This window comes from Echinops telfairi, unplaced genomic scaffold (genome assembly GCF_000313985.2).
Source record: "Echinops telfairi isolate 266 unplaced genomic scaffold, ASM31398v2 ScPeMD7_7410;HRSCAF=8448, whole genome shotgun sequence".
Lineage (NCBI taxonomy): Eukaryota > Metazoa > Chordata > Mammalia > Afrosoricida > Tenrecidae > Echinops > Echinops telfairi.
The window spans coordinates 13,120,974-13,136,761 of NW_022111310.1; the positions used below are offsets into that span (position 1 = coordinate 13,120,974).

Sequence of the window (15,788 nt, forward strand, 5' to 3'; positions counted from 1 at the left end):
TGGCACTATTACTGGTGCACGTGTGCACAGGGAAGACTGGCACTATTACTGGTGCACGTGTGCACAGGGAAGACTGGCACTATTACTGGTGCACATGTGCACAGGGAAGATGTGCACAGGTATGCTATCGTTTCAGGGAAACTTCATTAGGTATTATGAAATGAAATATGCACATACCTTTTGAAGCTGTGTCTTACTTCCAGGAGCTTACTTTACAGGTAGATTTGCTCAAGGAAACACACAGTATGTATCCAGATAATCGCAAAGTTGTAAGCTTCGAGAGCTCAAGCCGTCTAAGTGCACACTGATTCATGTGCTCATTGACATGGAGAGTAACTCCAGATGGACACAGGAGAAAACGCTAACAACGCTTGCCCCTGGGGAAAGCGAGGGGACCAGGGACTAAGAAGCTGGGGAGATGATGTAAATAGTTTTAATATCTTTGTGTGATTTTTTTACTACTGTCTATATTACCTATTGAAACAGCAGTTGTTAATTTGGGTCTGCTAATAAACTTTTCTCTGCCTTGTGTAAAACCACATCTTGAACTGGGAACAAAGGGGCTCTTTTTCCGATTCTCTAAACTTGTGTTGTGAGGGCACCAAGCGGAGCACATCCTCAGCAACTCCATCAACTCTGCTCCATGTCAATTCTGCCATCCGCAGCTTGAAAGACAGTCCATGTCCTGTTTGGCCAGTCATTCCTGATATCCTCAAACAGAAATACCATTTCTATGCCTCTTTTTATCTTCTCTCAAAAGAGCCCCCTGGTGCTTCTGCTCCGGACTCGCTCTCAGAGATGTGTCCCTCTATTGTGTTCATGGTCTTTCATCCGAGCGTTCCTTTGGAATGAACCCCTTTCCACGGCTAAACTTAGACCATCTAGCTCGACCCCCCAGCCTATGAGACAGCCATTTCTTGAGCTAGACTTAATTGAATCTCCTCCTCTGCCCCTGTCCACAGAAACATGCAAGGCCGGAAATCTCGAAATCCATTACGAGCTTGTCCAAGGTAGTATCCGACAGTGCAAAACACAATGCCACTGAATGCTCATGACAGCGAGATGCAGTTAAACTCCATTTGGGGGTGAGGGAAATGAGGCCCAAAGGTTAAGAAATTGGCCCAAATTCATGTGACGGCTATTGTTAGTTGTCATGGTGCCCATCGGCCCCAAGTGAGCAGAGAAAAAGTGTTTCCAAAGTTCGTCTGGGACTCAGGTGCCGAGGTCTGTCTTACTGGGTCCAGCCTCGTGACCCATTTGAACTTTCACTTACTAGCCCTGGGCTCAACCATTTGTACCACTAGGGCTTTGCCACATGGGTAGTAAGTGGCCAAAGTGGGGTTCCAACCACATGAAATTCCAAAGCTTATACATTTTATCCGATCATATAGTCAGTAGTCTATGCTGTGGACTCTGTGGTTTGTTTCTGATGTGCCAATTTCCATCCATTCCTCCACCACGGGTTCTGAGCTTGGCACAGTGTTCCTATGGGCTGTGCACGCACTCCATCTTTGAGCAGCGAAAGGCCACCAGTCCCTTGCTTTTGGACGGAGGAGCCAAGGAGAGGCATGATGCGTCTGCGAGAAACATTTAATGAAATGAAAGCCCGGCCTTGGTGGTGGGGTGGTAACATGCTGGGCTGCTAACCTCAAGGTCAGCAGTTCCAAACCACCAGCAGCTCTATGGGAGAAAGAGGAGGCTTTCTAGGCCCATAGAATTAATGTTGGGAGGTTCTGCCCTGTCCTAGAGGGTCGTGATGAATCAGAATCAACTCAATGGCAGTAAGTCACTGGACTTCAGACCTTGTTGCCCCAAGGGCCCAAGTGCAAAATCATGCTGATATGTCCATCCATTTTTTTTAACATATGCCTAATTTTAAAAAAAGACCTATAATGAGAATGAAAATTGAGCCATTAAAACAAGGACAAACATAACCCATGTAAGAAGCTGTACTTTTTCCAAAATGAGGTCCCGCCCCTGCCCATCTCAGACTCTCAGGAGGTGCTTGTAAGAATGCACTCTCGAACTGCTGCCCAGCCACTGAAATGGAACCTACAGTGCACAGTTTCATACGCTGTTCAGTAACTTGCCTCCCTAATTTTGAGATGTGAACCTATTTGTAGATTTATTGAGGATCTCTTCTTTTGGTGCATGACAATTACAAGTACATTTCGCCTTTTAGGTAGCAGCCCCACTGATGCTGTGAGGTTGATGCTGGGCAGTTGACTTCAAGGTTGGTGGTTCAAACCCACCAGTTGCTCCACAGAAGAAAGAGGAGCCTTTCTGCTCCCGTGAAAATTTCATCTGATAATGAAATCAGGGCCCCTGTGAGTGGAAATTAACTAGGATTTTACCTTTTAGGTACACCAAGGGCTTAACATACAATCACCGTTCCATATTCTAGACTTCAACAGCTCTTTGCTTTTCCTCTAGGGCTGTCCCCACAGGATGCCTCTGTGTCTGCCCTTTGCCCCTTAGAGGAAAATGAGGGAGACCAATCATGTCAGGCTTATTTCGGGTATTTGCCTGGTACTTTTAGGGGAAAAATAACAAGAGGCCAATCATTTCAGGCTTATTTTGGGTATTTGCCTGATACTTTTAAGGGGGGAAATAATGGAGGCAAATCATTTCAGGCTTATTTTGGGTATTTGCCTGGTACTTTTAGAGGGGAAATAAGGGAGGCCAATCATTGAAGCTTATTTCGGGTATTTGCCTGGTACTTTTAGAAGACTTGGTCAGTCAGAGAACTGACTCAGAGCCAAGCTTGAAAAATATTGATCCAAAGGAATCAATGTGGCTGCTCTGGGAGTTCTTTGATGAGCTCCAATTTGAAAAGACAAGCTTAAAGTCAAGGGCAACAGAAATCTCTATCAATCGTTTTGCTCAGAGCGGGAACCAGGCAGCTATAATCACTGACCTGGGAGGACGGTGTAATATTAATAGGCAAGAAAGACAAAGAGCCGCTCACTCCCCCACTGTCCTCATTCTATCTCCGCCACTAAGGAGAATCCTATCCAGCGGAGATGGTGGGCCAAGAAATGGAATAGGCAAGGGGGGTGGGGGTAGGGTCTAAAGGTCAATTGCTGGCCATGGCTTCAGGACTTCTGGTCCATAAAAATTATATCGATCAGAGGACACTATCATTTCATGCAGATGTTCTATGGGATCACAGAAAAATGAATGGATGATACAAGACCAGAGAGTACCCAAGTTCCAAAAAGTAATGAAGCGAATTCCATTACTTTTGGATTGATTTTGCTCGCAGATAAATGTCCAGATGAAATGATTAGCTTGTGAGCACATAGGAAACAACAGTGGCTCAATTAAAATACAGTGGTTCACTGGCCAATTAACAACCGCCCCCACTCCCCCATCTCTGTTCCTTTAAAAATGGGCCAGTTGTTGTGCAAGCAGGGTAAGCAGACAGCTGGTGCTGGCAATGAACAAGGGTTGAGACCAGAGGTGTGTGTGTGTGAGCATCTCTGGTGGGGATGTGCAGGGTCACTGGGCAGCAGGTGGGGTGGCGGGGAAGGGGGGCAGCACCACTAGAGCACAGGTTGTAGAAATGGTGGTGGAGGTGGTAAGGAGAAGGTTACTATATTGTGATGAGGTGGCTCTCCAGTTAGTAATGATTCCAGGGTAGTGACCTGCTCAAGATCAGCTCATGGAGGTGTGGATAGCTAAACGGTGGGATGATTAATGGCAGGAGCTGAGCACACAGGCTTGGGAGTCAGCGGCTGGAGTGTGCCCCTTACCAGCTCCATGACCGTGTGTGGGTGGCTTGGCTAAATCCACAGTCAGAGCTTCCCCATCTGCAGAACAAGGATACCATGCACTTCACAGAGCGGCCAGGAGGAGAATGAGGACCAGCAGAGTGCTCAGCACAGGATTTAGCTACGGGCAGCCATCTATTACCGTGGAAGAAACCATATGGGGGGCTTCCAACCACGCCGAGCTGGACAGTCCTCTCCCCGGCATGACAGTATGCTGCAAGTGAGGACGCGGTAGACACAGTGATTACTCAGACGCTGAAACTGTAGCTAGCCCAGCACAGTGGGCAATGTTCTATTCAAAATATGATGCCCCCAGACTGGAGAAGGTTGTTCAGGTACCTTGTGACTAGCCCAGAGATGAGGCAGCACTACATATGTTTCTGGTGAAGATACTTTCTTTAGAATGAATGTGGACTAATTCATTTGCTGAGCACCTACTGGATGGCAGACCCTGGAAAGCAGACGTAAGACAAAAAGAGCATACTGGAGGTGCACCCATGCTACAGGTTGAGAGAATCAAGGGCTGGCTTGAATGCAGACTAGTGCAGAAGTACCGGGGAGCAGAGCAGAGACAGTCACCCCGTTTCTGAGGTTAGGACAGCCAGAGTTCCTGGGAAAAGACTGAGGTGGGGCTCAAGGAGTGAGCACGACTTGCGTTAAAGCGTACGGAAGGCAGCATTGTCGATAGAGGGGCAGCTTTGCAAAGACACAGATATGAATCACAGCAGGATGGGTGTATGCCTTTAAACAGGAGGGCGCACCACTGTGTGTGGGGTGTGGAATGCAAGAGCAAGAGAACGACGAGCTTGGAGGAGTTCGAAAGGAAGGGCCTTGGACTTCATCCCATGGTGAAAGGGAGCCCAGCAGAGGTCAGGCATCAGACGGTCAATATCAGGTGGTAGGAACATGGCGACCCAAGTGGAGTCCTGGTGATGTCATGGTTACTCGGGCTGATCTGCAAGGTCAGCAGTTTGAAACCACCAGTCGCTCAGTGGGAGAAAGGGACAGTTTTACCCTGTCCCATAGGGTCTCTGCGTCAGCAGCAACTGCATGGCAGGGGGTAGACAGGCCACAGAACTACTCGTGGGAGTTTCCGAAACTGTTAACTTTGTATGGGTCTAGTCTTGAGTTTCCGAAACATCGCCCTAGTGACTGTGAGAAGAACGGGCTTTCCAGGATCAGTGTGTTTCAGGGAAACCAGTAAAGACAACTCTCAGCCAGAGGAAAGAGGCTCCCCTAAGCGCAATGTTGGGAAGGACAGAAAGGGCTCACACACACGCTGGAGAGGAGAGCAGAGCAGACCCAGGCATCGCTTGGAAAGGAGCGGCCAACGGGAGGAGTTGTGCACGTGGGTACACTCTTAACCTTGGGTGGAAAAGAGAGAATTCAGGTTCAAAAGTATATTTTTGTGAAAGATGATGAACTTTAATTTTTGACATGCGCAGTTTGAGGTTTACATGGGATACCCAGGTTGAAATGCCAGTTTAAAATATCAAGGTAGAAGCCTAGGGAAGAGGTAATGGTTTCTGAATCAACAGCACTATGAAGCCCGGGCAGGAGAAAGCCTAGGCAGCTGGTACTAAGGAAGGAAAGCCGTGGAAGGACTCCCTGGACACCATGCACATTTACTAGACAAACAGAAGACTATCACGAGGCCCGAAGAGCAAGTCAGAGGGATAGAGAACGAGATCTCACACAGGGCGGAGAAGCAATCGGGATGGGAGAAGAACAGGAAGCTGTGTGTGCGCCGTCACTGTTAAGCTCGCCAAGGAGAGACACACAAAGGAATGAAAAGTGTGCATTTCATTTGGAAACCAGGACCTAAGTACTGATTAGACTTCTTGGTGGCAGACAGCAGAATCCACTCAAGTTACTTTAAGCAGGAAGGCATTTATTAAAGGGTAACGGGCAGGATACATAACCTCCTGGCAGGCCACAGATACAGCTTGCGATGTCCTTCAGGCAGGAACGGCAGCAGCGGCCGCGGCAGGAGGAGCCAGCACCAACTCCACCGTCACTTATCTGCTCAGTACCTGCGACCAGGTGCTACAGCCGCCACCAGAGCTGCCTGCCTTCAGATGAACCAAATGCCTGCAAGAGGAGCTGCTGTCCCCAAGAGCAGCCTCATCCTAGCCTGATCTTGCTCCACGCCACCTAACAGAACGCTCAACCTGCAGACTTCCAAAAGCCAACACTCTCCTTGCCTGGATCATGCACAAACGATGCTTTGGTTGCAGCAGCCACGGATCAACAAAATGAAGGTGGAGTCAAAATAAACAAGAATCATCTTTATTCCTTGGACACGTTTGTAAAAATGTACCAATGAGATCGGGAAGATTCAGAACACCTTTATTTGTATGCAGCACATAGGCTAAAATGAAACACACCTGTAAACAAATAGCTTAGGAAGAAGTTAAAACTGCTAAGACTCCACTGTGCAAGGCACGAGGCAGATGCCTTCCTTCCGACTAGATTTGTGTGTGTGTGTGTGTGTTAACAACAACAACAAAAAGGATCAGATGTTAGCAATAAAATGCCTCTAAGAATATCAATACATTTTTTAAGGCTTAAATTGCAATGACACACATAAAAGCTCACTGATTTCACTTTTCTAGAAAATGGAAAATGTATCTTGGCTTATCTATTAAGAGGGGGAAAAACGTTTGACTCGTTCCTTGAAATGGGTTAAATAAATATTTGGGGACAAGTGTTACCCTAAAAGACAATCTAGTGGTTTCTACAAAGGAGACTGGTAACACCTATCTACAGAAGGCTTTGGCACAACGTCAGTAAAATCCTATCCACTTTGATTCATGAATGCATCTTGGATTACAGGTTGCTTTTGGAAAGAGGAAAATCTAGGATACATATCAGCCCCCCAATTCCATAAATTCTGACAGCAAGTATTCTGGAATTGCGCGAGTTAGCAGCACCAATCATTAAGGCATTTTTGAAAAATGATTCTGGTTGTTGAGCAGCAACTTCTATCAAAACAAATGCTATGCAGCTGATGATCAGTACAATCATTAAGACTCATTACAAGAGGCTACACAGGACTAAGATATGTAACTCCAAGCCCCCATCTTTAAATAATAATCTCATAAATCGTGTACCTTAGTTTCTCAAAAACAGTACTCCTCTTTCAGAGAAACACATATTGTAGTTTCCTTTTGAGAAACGTGGATCAAATTGAATCTCCTCAGCATATAAAATCAAATGTTAATGAAATCACAGAATTTTAGAGTTGGGCAGGAGCTCAGGGCTCAGTTAGTCCACCCACTCTTTTTAAATGGGAAAAGTGGGCAACAAAGGGGAAATGACTTGCCCAGCGTCACACAATGGTGGATTGTGTGACTTGATCCCTTTGATATTATATGCTAAAGCTAAGCTATCTACCCAAGCTCTCTTGGTTTTATTTGGTCCCATTAATTAAATAACAAAGAAATATCAGGCACGTAACAATACAATAAACACAGACTGTGACTCCAATACTAAAATCAGAATATCAAAATGATTCCTGAGCCTTTAACTACCTTCAATGCATTCAGAGCGCAGTGAACAGTAAATTACAATTCCCTACCTTAGTTACGATCTGTCAAATGTTTACACTGACATGGAAAACAAATTTCAGACTCTTTTCCAAACACATGCATGCGATGCCAAGACATGTTTCATGGAATGGCATGGGGGTACGATGGAGAATGGACATTGGGATGCTTCAGTCTCTCAAAGGGCAGTCATGAGTTTATCTGGATGCACCGTGCTTGGCCTTCCTCCCAAGTTCTTCTGGTTCTGGCTGTGGACATACTCACAATGACTGCCATCTCCACCGGCCAGGGCTTTCCAGTGCGACCTGTCATCCTGCATGGATGGCCTGTGCAGTTTGCAGAGTGAATGGTTAGCGGGGCGGGGATGGGAGAAAACCGGAGAGGTGAGTGAGGGGAAATCAGCGCAATGACGTGGGTGGGCACAAGCACGGGCAGGGTGAATGGGCACAGTTGACGTGCGGGCATGAATGGCTTTCCAACTGTGTTTCTTAAGCGTCAGATCCTTTGTCAACTTCCAAGTGGAGAAAAAACTGCCTGTGGTTGTCTTCCTTTTTCTCAAAGGGCCAGGTGAAAGGTGAAAAGGTGTCTTTATCGCAGGACCTGTGTTTTTCACGCTAATGTGCACTGAGAACACATTAGCAACACCGGTCACACTCGAGTGGGGCCAATGAACTGTCTTTCATGGAACAGCGTAGACCATGCTTCTTGGGAAACAACTTGCCGTTGGGTTGCCTCCAACTCTTGGTAACACCTCCCCCGGCCCCCACCCGTGTCAAGAACTGGGCTCTAGGGGAGGTTTTCAATGGCTGATTTCTTCTAAGTAGATTGCCAGGCCTTTCTACCAAGGTACCTGGGTGCGAAGTAAGACGGCCAACCCCTCAGTTACCAGCGGAGTGCATCAAAGTGCTTGCAACCCCCCACGGCCTCCTTAAGCTCCGGACAGTTTGTTAAGATGTCAGATACTGGACACCGCCCCTCAGCAATGCTGATCCACTACATCTGGGGTGGGACCAAGAACTTCCATTTCTCATAAATCCCTGGGGGATGCTGATGCTGCCAGGAGGCAGAGGTGTCACAGAGGACCACGGCTCTGAGCTTTCCTCCAAACTCCCTTTGCGAAATGCTGGCTTCGTTATGCCCCAGAAAGACGCTGATGGGACAGACCAGCCCGCAGCCATCAATTTGAACCCGACTCACAGCCACCCTTTAGGACAGAGTGGAACTGCTCCTGTGGTGCGGTGCCAGACCTTGGACAGGTTGGTGGGAGCAGAAAGCCTATTCTTTCTCTTACAGAGATGCTGGCAGATTCAAACTGCTGACCATGCGGGGTAGCCTATACCCAGTTCAACTGCCAGGGCTCCTCCACGGGATTGAACGGTTTGTAAAAGGATGTTTCATAAAGATATCTCTTCTCTAAATCTCTTTCATTTCTCATGCCTGATCATACACTGGAAGGTTCCCCTGGGGGCAGGGAGCTAGAGGCTGGCAGTGAGGACCCATCACACCTTCCCTGGGGAGTAAGAGGAAGCAGCCTTGGACACCCTGTACAGTCGCTCCATGCCGTCTTGGGGGGCTGCCATGAGTCGGAATCAGCTCTATGCCAGGAGGCTGTGACAATAAACTGCTTTTGAAAATCAGAAATATTTGGATTTATTACACCAGCCGCCTCACTTACTCTAAACAGGCACAGTAAAACTCAGTATGTATGACAGTTAAACAGCTGCACTGTTTTCTTACATGACCCCCAGCTACCAAGGGCTAACTTCTCTCACTTGTCTTTCTCTAAGTGGACTTTCTTCCGTCCCTCCATTCTTTTTCCTGGTGCAAGCCAAGGGACCTCACCAAGAGACAATGTAGGGCGAACAATTCACCAGCTGTGTTTTAGCAAGACTTTCCACACATAAACATCAATGAATTCTGATCTAAACCTACACAAACCAAGAATTTGAAAGCTCTCAAGCCTAACTCCAAATGCAGTGTTACAGATGTCAGTTTATTTCCAAAGACTTCTAGCTGGTCAGGGGAGGGGCCGGTAAACTATAATAGCTTTGGGGTCACCTCCCACTGACCACCTGCTTTTGTAAGTAAATTTGATAGAAACAGAGTCACGTGCGTTTATTTGGATATTTTCTATGGCTGCTTTTAAGCTCCAGTGACAGAACTGAGATGTTCCACTGTGACCAAATGATTCTAATGTTGAATTAGAAGGCCTTGGACAGAGCATTGTGTCAACCCATGAGTTAGTAGAAAAAACCTACCACATGAAAACCCCCTTCCACATGACTCTGTGTGTGTGTGTAAGAGAGAGAGAGACTTAAAAACACTCACCACCACCACCCCAAGACTCAAACTTTATGGAAATGAATTCTACAGACAGGAAAACTATGTTAGAAGTCTGAGGTGCCATTCCTAATGCACAGACAACCAACCCAATCCAAGGTCAGGATTATTTCAGAAACTCGGTTCATAAAGCAGAACTGGCTGAGACTTTTCCCTTTCTGTGCAAGGCAGCAGTCTCAACCAGGAGAGTGCAACTGTCAAGAGCGGTTCTCAAGCAGAGGTCAAGGAGAACCTGGGCTTCCCAGGGGAGCAACCGTGTCAAAGGCTTGGCTCGGGGGGCTCCAGCACTTACCTTGTATTTGGAGAGTGAGGGTGCCACCGAGGCTGGCTGGTGTGGATATGAGGATGATACTGAGGCTAGAAATAAAACACCACACTTGGTTACTCAACGGCCGTTTCCTTTCAACAGCGTTCAAGTGCTTTCTCTCTGCCTGGCATTCACCTGCGGGGCGGAGGGGTGGTGAACAGAAGTGCTACCACTAAACCCTAGTTCGTGGGGTGAGCATTTCCAAGAACCAGTCAGATTCCCCCGCTGCCCAGAGGCTGGGGATGGAACGCAGCACCTGGTTCTGGGGAGCTGTCCTCAGAAGGAAGGGGAGAGCATTGGCCTCGCGAGGGGTTAGCTAGTATACCCGGGTGGGCAATGCGCACCGCTCCCAGAGACACAGGCAGAAAGTTCCAGAAAAGGGAGCGTGACATGGGATTTCCATTTCAGATACAACGTTTTGTCCTAGTTGGACACGACGCCAGCCAGCTTTAACAGCTACACGGGGACACCGATGAAGGTAGGAGGGCAGGGTGTGCGGGACATCTCTCCTCCCTGTGTCTGCAATAGAACTCACTTGCTAGCTTGTGGCCCAAAGCAAACTAGCAACATGGACGATGACGGCAAAAGTCTGGTGAACGGGAAGGGAGGGAGGGAGGAAGAAATGAGGGAGGGAAATAAGGCTGGTAGGCCAGTGGGAAGGGGAGGGGAGGGGAGGGAGGAAGGAGTCTATTTTCAGATGAGAAAATCGATCCTGATCTGTGTGACTCAGGGTGTGAACACAAATTCAGCCACGCTGGGCAGCGGGTTGCCTGTCCAATTCTGGCCTGCAGAGGGCAGCCGTCCAAGACCTTGCCCTAAACCATGGGGATTTTCAAGAGGAAACTTTCTATGGGGCAAATGAGGGGCCCCTGGGTGGTTCAGCACTCATCTGCCAACCAGATGGTTGGACGTCTGAGCATCTGACAGCCTTGGAAACCCCATTGAGCTGATCTACTCTACCCGGCTGGGTCACTGTAAAGCCACTGTGATTTGGGCTCGACCCATGGCAACAGGTTTGGGTTTTTCCGCTTTGACGTTGAAGTCATGACAGTCCTGCCACTGTCACTTTTGAAAGCAGGTCTTTCCTTCCTCTCCTGCTCCACCGGCCAATAAGCAGCAGCTTCCCCTCAGCTGCAGAGCCAGCAGCTAAGCACACTGCCCTCAAGTTCACTTCCGTTCACATGGCAACTGACCCTGGAGGACAGAGGTTTCCCAGGGCCTAATCTTGATGGCAGCGGACCACCACGGCTCTCTCCCCTAGAGAAGCGGGTGCGAGCCACTGACCTTTGGCTTAGCAGCCGAGAACTTCACCACTGTGCCACCTTGGTCGGGAAGCAGCAGGACAGTGACCTCGATGTTTCGACAGTGCCTGTCAGAAAGCTAAGTCCACAGTCTCCCAAAGGGCCGATGGCAGCAAACAGGAATCTGGGGGAAGTGGCTCCGCGGCAGCATTTGGGAGCGGGGCCAGGGCTGCAGTTCCTTCCAAGGGCGCAGACACCCAAAGGGACTCCCTGGTTGGCTTTGGTCGCCCAGCACAGAACGTGGCTCCACCAAGTGGGTCTCCAACTAGAGAGAATGACTCACCCAGAACTGGGTCCTCTACTCTAATTCCCATCTTCAAACTCAAGCACAGCAGTGGCGGGAGAAAGGTAGGTAGGGCATCGTATGCATAATGACCTGAAGGACATTCTGGAAGCTTCTCCAGCCTCCTTTGGTAACTTCTACCCAACTCTAAGCTTGCTGGTCGGTTCTGTTGAGTCAATTCCAACTCCTGGAACTACCGCTGTCAAGGAGAACTGCAAGGCTAACAGATGGTTCTTAACGGTGACAGTTCTGAGCCCCTAGAGGTAACTGGAAATGTATGTGGCATATGCCACGGTGCCTGCAGGTAGTTATCCTTAATGACAGGGCAGAGAAGAGGGAAGCCAAATGTCCTTGAATTCCAGGGACTGTTCCAAACAGGGAAGAGCTGTCCCTCCGCAAATGCCAATTGCATCCCCATTGAAGACACAGTGTCCATCAGTGGCCGTTGGCTAACCCCACTGCCAGCCGAGTGAGAGAAATGCAGCAGCATCCTTCTCTTGAAAACCCGTCCCAGCACCCCGGTGCTCGTACTCATCTGGCCGCTTCTCAGGACATCCTGGTCTCAGTCAATTGACTCGCAAAACTTGCCGAGAAGCACCGAGCCCCTAGAGGGACAAGTTACCGAGCAGCGGTGGTTGCCGAAGACACACCGAGAAGAACAACAATGTCTAGTTAGGTCATGGTGCTGTCGGATCGGACGTCGACAAACAGGCCCTCAGTGCTCGCCCTGAGCAGCGACAGGTGGGTGACACGAAAGCACCACTGTGAGGCTGGCCGGGAGAGGACAAGGCCAGTGCTGGGCTTCTCTGTTTTGTGGTAAGAAAACACTGTCCTCCTTCAAGCAGGATGACTCCCCAGCAGCTCTTGCCTTCCCCGTAACATCCACCCATTCCTAAAAATGCCCCAAGCGGGCACAATCGAGGGGTAAGAAGGCATGGTAGGTGGGAGGCCACACTTGGCGCTGGTGTGCTGATTGGCACGAAAACTCTATCGTGTTTACTTTTAGGAACGGGCGTCCATGCATCGAAGTCGACGTCACCATATTCTGACACATATCAATTTGGAAACCCCATAATGATGAGGTATGTGGGGATTCCATCTCCATTTACAGTAATAAAAGTCCAAGAAAGGGAGTCATTCGAAGGCAGCTTCTAAGTGATTCATCTTTTATGGGATAGTTCATCACTGGTGACATTAGAAACCAGGCTAGTGACAGGGCTCAAGAATCTGGGAGCGTAGTGTCCCTCAAACATTCAAACCCACCCCTATCTCGGAGATGCCACCAGAAATGGGGCCCTGCCTCTAGTCACAAACCGTGACAAGCAGGGAGGTGAAGTTCACATAAGTTCTGCGACCCAGCTTGGCTGCTGAGGGGGCTTTGAAACTTCAGGGATGGCCAATTCTATCCCTGCAGTTACTGGTCCCATCTCGCTGGGGTAAGGCCCAAGTAACGGTTATTTTCGAAAAGCTTATCAGATGGCTGTAATGGGCACTGGGCCTGAGGACCACTGGCACTGGTAATGTCTCCTGGAGAAGCGCAAAGAAGGCAGCTTGGCAGAGAAGCCGCTTCTCTGAGGACAGTTTGATGTCCAGATGGGAGGCGAAGGGATGCCGGTAGAAGAACATGTGCAAGGGAACGAGGCACGCCATTAGGGGGCAACGAAGATGCAGCTCCCCGAGAGCGGACATATGGACGAGGCTCACGAGGAACAAATGTGGAAGGTCACAGAGGTCATAGAGGACTCGGCATGGCTAGTGAGAGGCACCCACAGCTGTGGAAGAGGAAGGGCTTGATCCAAGTTGGTCTGTGGCAAAAGCACAGCAGTGCCACCTCGGAAAGCAAGCCATGCTGCTTCTGCAGGAATCTGGCCACGCTCAGTGCGCACACAGCGGGTTCTAGAAACCACTGCTCCAGAGAAGGAGCCAGGATGGCGTCCAGGTAGACTCACCTGTGTAGCGCTCCCGTGGTTAAACCAGAAAAGTATCAGAAATGGGAGTGTGAGTACAGACCCCACCACGGCGCACCAAACCTTGAGGGCCACGTAACCACACGGAGCAACTCATGAACAGAGAGGTCGACAGGGCCTGCCCCAATCAGAGCCAAACCGAGCTCCTCCCCTGCTGCCCCTAGAAGTGTGTGCCACTAGGAGAACACAAAACCTCCGGGTTGGGGAGAGGGGCCTGCCTGCCCTGCCCACACAGAAGCAAATGAAGAAGGAAAAAGAGAGAGCGAGGGACTAGACCCCATACTGGCACACCAAGCCCTGAGGACGAGGTCCCTGCACGGAGCTGCTAAGGCACAGAGAGGACTGTGGGGCCAGCAACAGCTCCAGACATGATGTCCCCTCGCTGGAGCATACTGTGACAGAGGACAATACTGGGGACACACGGTGGGGAGTGAGTCCAGTCTGAACCCCCCACAGCGGGGTGAACCAAGAAGGGAACATTACAGACCAGCAACGAGAGCAAAGCAAAGCCACAAAACCACTTAGGAGCCCCCCAAAGAGACTTCAGACTAGGAGGGGCAGTTCCTGGAGCCGCTCCCCCCTCTCCCCCCAGGACTGGTTGAGATATAGTCATAAAGGTCAGAGGACAGACCTGGAATTATGTGTGCTTTTTCATTTTGGGGTGGGGTTTTTTTTGCTAATTTTTTTCATTTCTTTTTTTTGGTCTTTTTATTCAGTCTTTTGTTTTGTCTCTGTTATTGCTGTTTTGTATATCTATATAAGATAGGCATAGGAGGCAAGCCTGAGGAGAAAGTAAAGGGACCGATGGTTCTGGAGGGACTTGGGGGGAGTGGGGGAAGGGAGCGGTTAGCAAACAACGCCATAGACGGGAACAACTAGGGAACTAAAATCAACAAGGAGGAAGTAGAGATCCTGCGGGTGGTGGAGCAACAGCAATCTAGCTTAGGAATTCCTAAGAGGCAGAAGTAGGGCAAGTGTGATGGTGGGTGGGGCAGGAGGAAGATAAAAGGAAACAGGAAAGATTTGGGAAGCAAAGCTATGGATAGAGGTATAAACATAGATTTACACTTATATAAATACATTAAATCATAAAAATAGAGGTACTGGCCTATATGCATATATTTATAGGGCAATACAGTGAGGAAATAGATGGGCTTTGGGCCTCTGCTCAAGCCATTCCTCAACTCAAGAACACTTTGTTCTAACAACCTGGCACTCTGTGATGCTCATCCTCCAGGACAATCACTGAAGACAAATGTGCATAAGCAAATGTGAAGAAAGTGGATGGTGCCAGGCTATCAAAAGATAGAGTGTCTGAGGTCTTAAAGGCTTGAAGATAAATAAGCAGCCATCTAGCTGAGAAGCAACAAGCCCACATGGATGGAGCACACCAGCCTGTGTGATCATGAGGTGTCAACGAAATCAGGTAACAGGCACCAGGAGACCCCAAACAAAACAAAATAAACATTTTGCTGAGAATGAGGAGGGTCGGAGCAGAGACCCCAAACCCATCTGTAGACAATAGGACATCCCTCACAGAAGGGTCACAAGGAAGGGACGAGTCAACCAGGGCACAGTATAGCACCAATGAAACACACAATATTCCTTTGGCTCCTTGAGGCTTCCTCACTCCACTCGACCATGACCCCAGTCCTGCCTTTCAGTTCTGCCTAGACAGGAGCATGTACATGGGTACAAATAAGAGCTCACGACACTCTGAATCCAGGTCAGATACACCCTCAGGAACAGAAATGGGAGTAGCAATACAAGGAGGGTAGGGGGAAGGAGGAGGGAGGAGAGAAAGAAGGAGGAACCGATCGCAACGATCAACACATAATTCCCCCCAGGAGAACGAACAACAGAAATGTGGGACAAGAGAGACAGTGGTCGGTGTAAGATTTGAAAATAATAATAATTTATAATTTATCACGGGTTATGGGGGTGGAAGGGGGCGGAGGGAGGAAAAAATGAGCAGCTGATACCAAGGGATCCCGTAGAAAGTAAATGGTTAGAAAATGATGATGGCAACATATGTACCAATATGCTCGACACAATTTATGTATGGATTGTTCTAAGAGCTGTAAGAGCCCCCAATAGAAGATATTTTAAAAGAAAGGTGGGAACCACTGCCCCAATGACACTCATGGCCAGTCCACTAGGACAAAGAAAGCATGGCTGTGGGGGGACGTGGGGTTCCCATGATTCAAGGACTTATGCTGGACTCAAAAAAGAAAGAATTTGTGGGTGGAGGATCTAATGGCTTAGATGC

General features: G+C 48.8%; 1 protein-coding gene across 1 annotated transcript in view; it reads right to left on the reverse strand.

Moving 5' to 3' along the window:
• EPB41L4B (erythrocyte membrane protein band 4.1 like 4B) overlaps window positions 1-15,788 on the reverse strand; it is a gene marked incomplete at its 5' end in the record, with an annotated part of 163,359 nt that overhangs the window by 66,479 nt on the left and 81,092 nt on the right. The window contains one exon of the mRNA XM_045296535.1: window positions 9,954-10,018. Within this exon, the coding sequence (XP_045152470.1) occupies window positions 9,954-10,018 (65 nt within the window). The remainder of the gene's footprint in view (window positions 1-9,953; window positions 10,019-15,788) is intronic.